At 48.8% G+C, this 10,004-nt stretch overlaps 1 protein-coding gene across 1 annotated transcript; it reads right to left on the bottom strand.

Annotated features, from left to right (window-relative positions):
- Window positions 1-3,591: 3,591 nt before the first annotated feature.
- LOC131479256 (merozoite 31 kDa surface antigen-like) lies at window positions 3,592-4,638 on the bottom strand. Its single transcript, XM_058659803.1, has 2 exons — window positions 4,080-4,638; window positions 3,592-3,986 (listed from the first exon to the last, which is right to left on the bottom strand). The coding sequence occupies exons 1-2, from the start codon at window positions 4,636-4,638 to the stop codon at window positions 3,592-3,594; spliced, it is 954 nt and encodes a 317-aa protein (XP_058515786.1).
- Window positions 4,639-10,004: the final 5,366 nt, after the last annotated feature.

Genomic DNA, 10,004 nt, shown 5'->3' with positions numbered 1-10,004 from the left:
GTGAGGTGGTGGCAGTGGCACTAGGCATCGACGAGAGGAGGCCATCCAAGTCAGCTAGGTGCCTGCTTGAATACATGTGTTAGTGGTTCAACAGGTTTCTTTCCGCACCGTTACTCACGTCGAACTAATTTAACGTAAACGTTTTACAAGCATGCACAAAATACACATAAATCTTTATTATCTCAAGTATCTATATCTATATGCATATATATATATATATATATATATATATTTATATATATATGGGTATCGCGTATGTGGGGCGACGATGTGCTATTGGCTTTTATAAGAAGGTGCCCTACTACAGGAGGAATTACAACGCTTTTCTGAAAAAGACTTGTGACAGAGAGGACTACTACACCACATACACGCACAGCGGCACGTGGCAAAATAAAACATACATAAGTGATGCTGCATGTAGCAAGGATCTTTTCACATGTAACATCTGCAATCATATATATATATGTCTGTGTAGGTGGACATGTATGTAGCTTCGTACTAATGCACCAAAGGTACGTCGGTTCAAAAGTGTATTTCGTAAAGATCGTATCTTTGTGGATTTTTCTCTGCAACGGCGGCGGTAGGCCTTCTTCATGTGGATGGCGTGCTCAGAGAATTCGGAGCATGACATGCTTATTTGTATGCAGACATCGCGTATAGCGTTATTTCCTCAGTCTGTCTTCTCTCTCGTAGCTATCACTGTATACATGTTCCCAAGCACAGACCTACAGCCCCCGCGCTAATGCTGCCCTTTCTTCAGTGTATATATATATCATCGAGGTGTTGCCAGATCACGTTAGATAGAGCTAGTAATGTTTTCCTCGCCGCGAAAGTTTCCCTCGGCGGCACGTGATCATTGAGTTGTGCCCAAACGTGAAGACCGTGACGCTTACAGCGGTCGTTACTCTTGCAACATGAGGAGCGTTGAAAGTCTAAACAACTCTTTGAGCAAGCCTGCGGACACACTATTTTAGCGGAGGCAACGCTCTCTTTTTATTCAAATAAATTATGGCATGCGCGGGATCTTATGAGGGGAATCTCATCTTGCGGAGACTTACACGTGTAGTAGAATTTTTGGGCACCGTTAAATTCTTTTTTTAAGGCGCGCGTCCCCTTCGTGTACACAGCACCAGTATGGCACTGTCATACTATGGGCACGCACACATATAAGAGCGTTCGCCCCTTCGTATTCTTCTCCACACTGGATACGCCGCCGTTTATGTATACAGCTACAAAATGGAAAGCAGCCCGAGAATTCACGCACGCGCGACGCAACTGGCACAGTGGCGGTCATATTCCTCTTCTTAATGGACAGGTTCACGTGTGTACACAGCTACGGTGTGGACCCCCGTCCTATTTCAAGGAGCACTGGCCAGTGCACTCACTGATTTGGGGCATTATGAGATACGATCAGGACGCTTCTGCGTCTAACCTTTTCTATTAAGAGCAGGCAGAGCAGCTGCTAGTCTACTACGAAAATGGGCAATGACAACAATGAGGAATGACGCACACCGCACTATCACACCACGTCTCCCCTACACGTACACATGCGTCCACTCCTGTCCGATCACCTGCATGAACATAGGCAGTGTTCTCTGAGAGCTGTTAAGCTTCTTGCTGCAGTGTATATCAAGCTCTTGAAAGCTACGTGTTCATGACGCATTGAAGAAAGATGGGACTCGACTCTACCTACCTCATACCGATTAAAGCAAAGTCTTGAGGCGCATGCTGTAGCACGTCACGATGACTACACACAAAGCAGAGAGAACTACGGAAACTTTACACGCGTGATCTGCAGCAATTGTCTTGTAAGCACTTGTCATACTGCTACTGCTGATGCTGCTTGCTGCTACTGCTGATGCAGCTTGTTGCTACTGCTGATGCTGCTTGTTGCTACTGCTGATGCTGCTTGTTGTTACTGCGGCTGCTTGCTGCTATTACATTCCTGTTGTGATCGTGCTAATTCTAACGGAGCGCGCGTATCAATGATCCTCCTCTTACGAACCATTTACACGTTTCCGAGCATGAAGAAAAACCCTGTGCCTAAAATCAAGGCTGTATTAAGCTGTGCCGCGTTGTTTACATGCTAAGGACCTGGGCGTCCACTGCACCAAAATGCAGACGTTCGTGTGTACAATATGCATTGCGTTGCGGTTTCGGTCGTCCTTTCTGTCAAGAGATTCCAAATCTGGCTTTTCCTTTTACTGAGATTTCCTCTTCATGCAACCACAACGCACTTTTGCCGAAGTCATGCAGTTCCTGTACCGTTTGACCTACCACTATTATACACGTTTGCTACAGTTTCGGTATTCATACGGGTGTACGCATGTGGACACCCCTGAATACACAAGCTTCCAGTTATATACTGGAGCAGCCGAATATACAGGTGGTTTTGATCACACCACATTCCCGGCAGCACCCATTTTGATGACTTCACGTCCGCACATGCCTCTCATCTCCTTCACGTAACATAAAAACTCGTACGTGTGTAGTTACACCTTACGTGTAGGTACGAGTGTACTGGCACTCCTATCAGCTCGTCAACTCGTGTATGTAACCTATCAACTCTTACGCCTCTATATACATCCCTTGTGTCAGTACAGGTACGACATATAAAGTCAAACGTGTATCTATACCTCTATGTGATGTACAGGGATACTGACAAGCGTGTCACCCAGTTTATCACAAAAAGTCATACATGTATACACCCAGTTTATCACAAAAAGTCATACATGTATATATACCCTATTCGTGTATACAAATGTACTGACACGCGTGCCAGCTCATACATAACGTACAGAGTCATACGTATACATATAACCTATGCGTATGTATATGTGTACTGACACTAGGGTCTGCAACGCCCTCACCCAACGCTCAACGCAGTTATCGAAGGCGACTACTCGCTGTCGCTTGCGTGGTTATGGTGTATCCAACCTCGCGAAATCGTTGGATCTTTACTGCCTCAAACACGTGCATGGTGCTCGGGTATCAAAGTACGCGACGCTACGCGCAGTGGAAATTCACCCGAACGAGGCACGCCGGGGATGTGGGCACATTTGAATGCATAGCTTCGCATTTTGGAGGAAGCAAGGCACACTGGCCAACGGAGCCGAAAAGACGCATACGCTGCTTGTCTACATCGAGGTCACGTGGGCCGACACAAGATGGTCGCACTCCTTTACTGTACTGCAGCCACGGGAAGATTTTCGAGAGTAAAGGAAAGTGGGACAGCAGAGTGTGTTGGGTACATCACTTTGGCCTCTCTCGCGCTATCAATCGCTGCAAGCCTGTGAGGCGTGTGGGCTCGAAAAGGTTTAATCCGTGGTACTTCGCTTTTCGTGACCTCTCCTCCGCAAACTAAAGCACGTGTACGCGCACTGCGCAGCTTGTCGCTGCAGCTGCCTCCGTATCTGCTGGCCAAAACAGGCTCCTACTTAGTGGCTCCCCGATACCGTGGCCAACCGGACATGTGCTCGCGCACCGGCCGGCTTCTTGTTGTGACTGACATAACGTAGCTCAGTATGAAAAGTTGCTTGCCGGCACCGAAGTCAGCCTGACTTTGCTGATGTCACACAGCCGCTTGAATGTTCAGGCAAGATGAAGCAACGCCAGCACACAGGGTAGTGCGACGCCGAACACTGATCGTGCAGAGAATTGGGAGCCTCCGCGAAGGGCGATCACTATTTTGCAGTTTTCGGTGGTCTTTTGGGCAAGTCCTGCATCTTCCTCACACAAGTAGCAAATCCTCTTCTTCGGCGGATTCTTGTCAGCTTTCAAAGTGTAGAAACCCGGTGACGTGCTCCCGGGGGGCGTAAGGGTCATATCTTTTAAACCCTCTTCGGTGATGCAGTCATCCGAATACACCTTCTTTCTGTCTGTCGGGCTCAGCTTCATTCCGGATCCACAGTTAAACTGCGTGGTGTCTCCCTCTCCTGGAATTCCCAACATGACAGTGGTGCCCAAAGCTGCGCACGACTGTGGACCTGCATGGCAGAACATCCTAAAACATGCCGTGAACTGGACGCACGCGTCTCGCTCCAAAGTTTGTACGTGGTGAATCATTTAGGGGTACTTACCTTGTGGAAGTGGCGCTGGCACCGTCAGTGCGAAAACGCAGACTTGCTTCCCATCTGCTCCCTTACGGCCCTTGACAACGACTGCGTTTTGATTCGCTTCGCAGCGTATGTAGATGGTTTTCTCTACATTTGGCAGCTGCGGAAAGGTTAGAATTACTGCTGTGTTGCCGCTCCTTGATCCACCGTCCGTTGTCCCTGTTGCGCCTGGAATCGCAGTTTGCAGCTGCACGGATGTGGGTCCCTCAGTGTCTACGTAAACAGACTCTACTCTTTTCTTATCATCACCCCCTTCGAGGGGACTAAGCTGGGGGTCCCACGTCTGATCGTTTCCTGCACACTCCAATTTTATCTGGGAACCCGGTGATGTGGCTTGCCATCTCAAGACAACCGGAGCCCCTCCATTCTCCACTTCTTTATTTGTAACTTGCCTGCTTGTCTGTTTTTCGCATTTTAGAGTCGGGATACCTTCGGAGGAGGTACTACCATTGGCGGCAGCGATGTACACGAGCAGCACCGAGACCACCGCCGTAGTCACAAGCAACTGCACACCCGACGCCATCCCAAGTGGCTTGTCGCTAGCGGCAGATCAATAGCTGGCAGCCGTCGACGTTGGCCAAGACCGGTGCCAGTCAAGTCTCTGTTTAGCCTAACGTAAGGTAATTCTCTCTCCCTGAATTTCATAGAGGATGGGCCATACCTGTGCATCAATGCAGCTGACCTTTTTGATCCATGCGGTCTGCCTGGGCGGGAATGCATAGGGATGTTACCCAGACGGCAAGAAGCAATAATCTCACGAGGATAAAGCAGAAAGCAGCTACAGTCAACGCAGCACAACTAAATCTACAAACGGTGGCGCCTGCATAGACCGTCAACTACTATGGCACGCTGCGGACAACTGCGGATGTGGACGTACCACAACGCATGATACATACACTCATAACATTGTAAGACCTTCCCTGAATAGCCATGGACCTCAACGCTCCACCGGTTGTACTCATAACAAATCAGCAACCAAAGAGCACCTGAGTCGCATACAGCGGCTGTCCGTATCCCATCGTGTGTATGAGGTGAAAATGGACTGCAATCGCGTCCGCGCCATCAGCTACTTTATAAACAGCTGGTGGACACCCACGTAAAGACCCACGTGGTGCTTTGGGAGCAGAAGGACGCAGCCGCGGGCCTCCCAGCCGTATGGAATACGGGGCGGCCCCCGGACTGGCGAGGCCATCTGTGCAGGGGTGCTAACCCACCACACGCCGCATCCCGCAACAGCATAAGGGCTGCACCCTACACCCGAACTTCGCAAAAGAATCACAAGGCATTTGGTATTGTCCTCCTGCATTGTTCGTTGAGAATTGGGTCAGCCATCACCAGGTTCACTTGCGGAAGAGGTGAAACAAGTGCGCCATACGGAGGCCAGCGAATCAGTATGGATAATGTGTCCTGGTGTTGCATCCTTGTTACGCAGGGGAAACAGCTGTCCGTCAGTTTCGAATATTCCCCAAATTTCGTTTCGCTTCTCCGTGACGCTGTCCTGCCGGTGCTGGGTAGAGCAGGGCGATAGTTAGAAGAGCTGTGCGATCACCGAGTGTGTCTCCTTACAAGGGCCTTTCTGCAGGTCCTCTTTGCTGCTGAAATGCGCTCGTCTGGTGTTTATTAACATCCTTTAGATCTAGCACGGTGCCGTATTGACTGCGGTAGCAGGACGGCCCTGGCGGATACAGTTGCGCATCTCACAAGGCACTGCCGACTGCCGCGGGGCCACGCCTGTAACTGCTGAGATGGAAGGGAGCGTGCATAGGCTCGGGAAAAACTGACAAGCAGAGTAAGAACTACAGGCATGAAGACAAGCAAACAGGTCCAAGTTTACGTTGAAAAGGGGACGACTGTCTCGTGCAGTCGCCGAAGGTGTGTGACTGTGAACAGCCAGTGCACCGACCTCAGTGAAGGAGCCCCGCTGCTGTAGGATTTCTTCCCTTTTTCTCAGACACAGCTCTCACGAGATACCTGGATAGACGAGCACGGATAGCTGCTGGATGGAAAAACAATGGGTTGGTGTAGAAGTGAAACTACCGAGGGCCGCATACCAAACGCCCGCACCGCTATTGCAGTGCCTCGTGAGAGTATTGTGAAATTGGAGTATACCGCAAATAGAAAGTTTTCCTAGTATGACATAGATAGCAGAGCCTCAACTGTAAAGTTTTCGAGGAGTCTGTCCCTGCAGGGACCCGCGTGGCTTGTGCCGACGATACACGAGAGAACTCGGCGCGTAAGCAGCGTCGTCACTGCTTTGGTATTCATCGTGTATCATTGTTTAGTGGTATGGCCGTGTCTTGCTTCGTATGACCTCCTCCTTCTTGTCGCTTGTGCTTCTGTCGGCTACTCAGTTTCACTTCAGCTTCCCTTACATGCTTTGGTATTCATCGTGTATCATTGTTTAGTGGTATGGCCGTGTCTTGCTTCGTATGACCTCCTCCTTCTTGTCGCTTGTGCTTCTGTCGGCTACTCAGTTTCACTTCAGCTTCCCTTACACGTACCTCTTGAGTGCTGCCGACAGCTACCCACCAGAGATGGGGCTCTAAACGAGTCCGTGTAAGCCAAACTCACTCACGTTGAAGCTCGGCTGGTGCCGTCACTGAGACTCCTCGATAACTGCGTGCTTAGGACTTTGTTTCTAGCTGACCCCCCAAACACCAAATACACGTGTTCGCGTGGAATTATATATATGAAGTTAGTGTAAGGTACCACTCCAAAACAAATCAATAGCATGCAGATGCCTATGCCTGTGCACACCGGATATATAGCGTCGAAAATGATTACATGTGCCTGGTCTTACCTGTCAAGGATGTGGAACGTGTAATTACCGAAGCGGTCTACGTAAGTTTAAAGCGGGCTAATCTCACGTAGGGGTCTGCTACAGTCTCAAGACAACGAGTCTTAGTGAAGTCACAACTCACAGCGGCAGAGTCGTCCTCGACAAGGCGGGCAGTGTACAAATGTACATTTAACCGCAAGTAAATCATAAGCATAATTCTCATTCTTATTGTATTTACTTGTTGGCTGTTAAGTCTGTCCCTGTCTCTACACACCTTGACGTACAATCAGTTCAGTTCTAACCCTCGCGATAGTGGTGTTCTCCCATATTCATGTGTAGCTATAAAGACGAAAGAAGAGGCTCGGTTTCCTCGTGAAGAAGAGCATACTTCCTCATTCAGCACGTGCTTGCAGTCGACAGCAGTATGACCCAGTAATGATCCAGATAGCCACGTGATGCATCATTATGTGGAAAGGATGGCGCACCTCTATATACATTTCTCTGCTCTGCCTGCAATCATGGATATATGTTTGCTGAGTCTATGTACATCCTAACCTGGACACGCTGACTGACGGATAAACGTGGACGGCAGCTGGTTGTACAGCACACAAAGCAATACGTACGTATAAGCCCAATGTGTATGTAGCAGGTAATCTCCCACACTAGTCCCATGATCTCCAATGCTAGAGGCCTTTGTCATGGCAGAGCCAGAACTTCCCTGTCCCTTCTTTCGAAATGTCTACAGCTGATCATGCGTCTGTTGCAGAGGCATGGGGTTGTCCCTAATACACCCTATTCTCTACTGTATACACATGTCCTGCTGTGTGTATGCGTATCTCTACGTCGATGCGATGGCCGTGAAAGACATATTATCCACTTGCAAATGGCAGGAGAGGCGTCTTTTGCGAGTGCGTGCGCACATTCGAGCCTCAAACCGGCTTCATACGGGCCTCTTCTCATGACCCAGGCACAATAATTCAAAGAGGCGCTCTCACATGCGAATAGTACCAATTTGTCTGCGTGACACTGGAGTTTCTCTTGCCAAGCTTCGTTTATGTGTATACAGTTTGCTCGAGTCTCTCAGGCCGCTAATTACATAATATCAATCTCAGCTTGTGCACTCATCCACCCAAAGAGGCAGAAACGCACGTAGGACAGCCAGGGTCCAGAGTGAGTGACACTGTCACACTTAAATAGGAAGCTAGGACATGTATGCGCATTTCTATTTATATAAATATATACGAAACACAGGGGAAGCCCCTTCCGTAGTAGCGGGAGCTAACGCGGGGTATACGTGCTGGGTGCTCGTCGTTTTACGCTCACAGATAGAGCGGTACGTGAGAAGCCACGAGTGCTGTGTAGGAGTACGTTAAGTTGAATTAGGCTTCTTATATGATACCTTATTTTAACCGAAACGTAGGCGCGCGGGCATTCAAAGGCACGTCCTAAGATAACACATTTTCGTGAAGGGTATACTTCTAGTGTAGAATATGGCTGCACACGGAGACTGTAACATAATCTTAGACATGTAAATGTACTTCGTAGTATCAACATTTCCTTACAGTACACATGTGTGTGTGTGTGAGAATAAACTGGAAAAGTAGGATCTGCTTGCATATTGGTAACCGTACCGGAGGCTTGCGGATGTGATTGCACGACGTAGTCCTACTCACTTCCTTAGAGCATATACGTGTGCGTGTTGTGGAAAGACACTACAGTTAAGGTCAAACGTGCTTCTATAATGATAACCCAAAAAAAGCCGTGCGCAGGGAAATGCACCTCTTAGTACTCTAAATGTCCTTACAGTATGTACATGTGTGTATTGGTATCGTGCTGACAATCATAATGACCCCACAATGGGCGAACAGGTTAGGAGCTGGAGAAAATTTTTCTCTGTGATACCGCCGCCGTGCCCGCAACGTTACGCGTGCGAAATCCCTTGGGGTGCTCGCATGCTCGACAACATCCTGTGGTGTACGTGCACCCATTTTAGCTGTCCTAGACTTTTTCCATTTAATAGATGGCTAGGGGCTATCTGTAAGCTGGACGACAATCTCTGCTGTACATGTGCCCATTTTGTTGCCATAGGCGTGATTCTCTCTACAACATAAAGGGCTGGCTGCGTGCCGCATGCTAGACGAGGGCCTCTAATGTACGTACACACATTTTGGCTGTCCTAGGCTTATTCGTCTTTAGAATTATAGCTAGCACCTTTCCGCAGGCCAGACGACGGCCTCTGGGATACGAGCAGCCATTTTGGCTGCCCTAGGCTTTTTCAGTTTGAGATTTTTGACAAGTGGCTTTCGGCGTGCTGTATGGCGATCTCACTTACATACACCCATGTCTGCTGCCATTATATTGTTCTCGTCTACACTAGTGGCTAGCGGTTGTAAACCGGTGCGACCGGTGTTGCGAGCACGCAGATGCTATTCGTGTATATTCGCAGTCAACACGCCCGAAGACGAACAGAAGTGACGGAAATTCATGTTGGGGTTGGCTGCAAGAAGCGTTGTTCTTCAAATGCATATATGTGTTGCATTGATGCGTCGTAATAAAATAGGTACACATGAATACAACTGTACATGTTGTCCACTCCGGCTAGCTTCTCAACAGCTCTACACGCGTGCACGCGCTTCCAGCGGCGTTGCAAGAACAGAGAAAACCGTGCGTCAGGCAAACGACGTACGTCACACGTCGACGTGTTGCGTGGATGTAATATATGTGTATGCCAGCCTCATCTCCTAGTATGTACATATGAGGAACGCACGAACATGTACATATACTACTCATGTATGTGTACGCCTCAGCTTAGTCCACTCTTGCGTGCGTTTGCGGTAACATATATTGCTACTGTATGTGTATGTCGTATCGTATACGCGCGCTTCATACGGCGACGGTGCAAAACGAGAGAACTACGGGCATCGCACAAATGAAATGTGCCGCATGTACACACCAACGACTTCTGTCAGTATGAAGATGTGTTTGTAAGTGAATATACGCTTTGTCCGACTGCTGGGGTAACGCAAACGACTGCGCCGCTGCTGTGGCTGTACGAGAAACTCGCTCTCAACGTACATTGTGTACATATCCACACGTGCTCGTGCACACGC

The sequence above is a fragment of the Ochotona princeps genome, unplaced genomic scaffold (genome assembly GCF_030435755.1).
Source record: "Ochotona princeps isolate mOchPri1 unplaced genomic scaffold, mOchPri1.hap1 HAP1_SCAFFOLD_1937, whole genome shotgun sequence".
NCBI classification, from domain to species: domain Eukaryota; kingdom Metazoa; phylum Chordata; class Mammalia; order Lagomorpha; family Ochotonidae; genus Ochotona; species Ochotona princeps.
This window is presented reverse-complemented; position numbering and strand designations above follow the sequence as displayed.

Bases quoted from the DNA above. Each gene is read 5' to 3' on its own strand.
- LOC131479256 (XM_058659803.1), bottom strand. From the start codon at position 4,638: ATGGCGTCGGGTGTGCAGTTGCTTGTGACTACGGCGGTGGTCTCGGTG. The intron at 3,987-4,079 runs GTAAGTACCCCT...TCTGCCATGCAG, and splicing joins GCCAGCGCCACTTCCACAAG to GTCCACAGTCGTGCGCAGCT.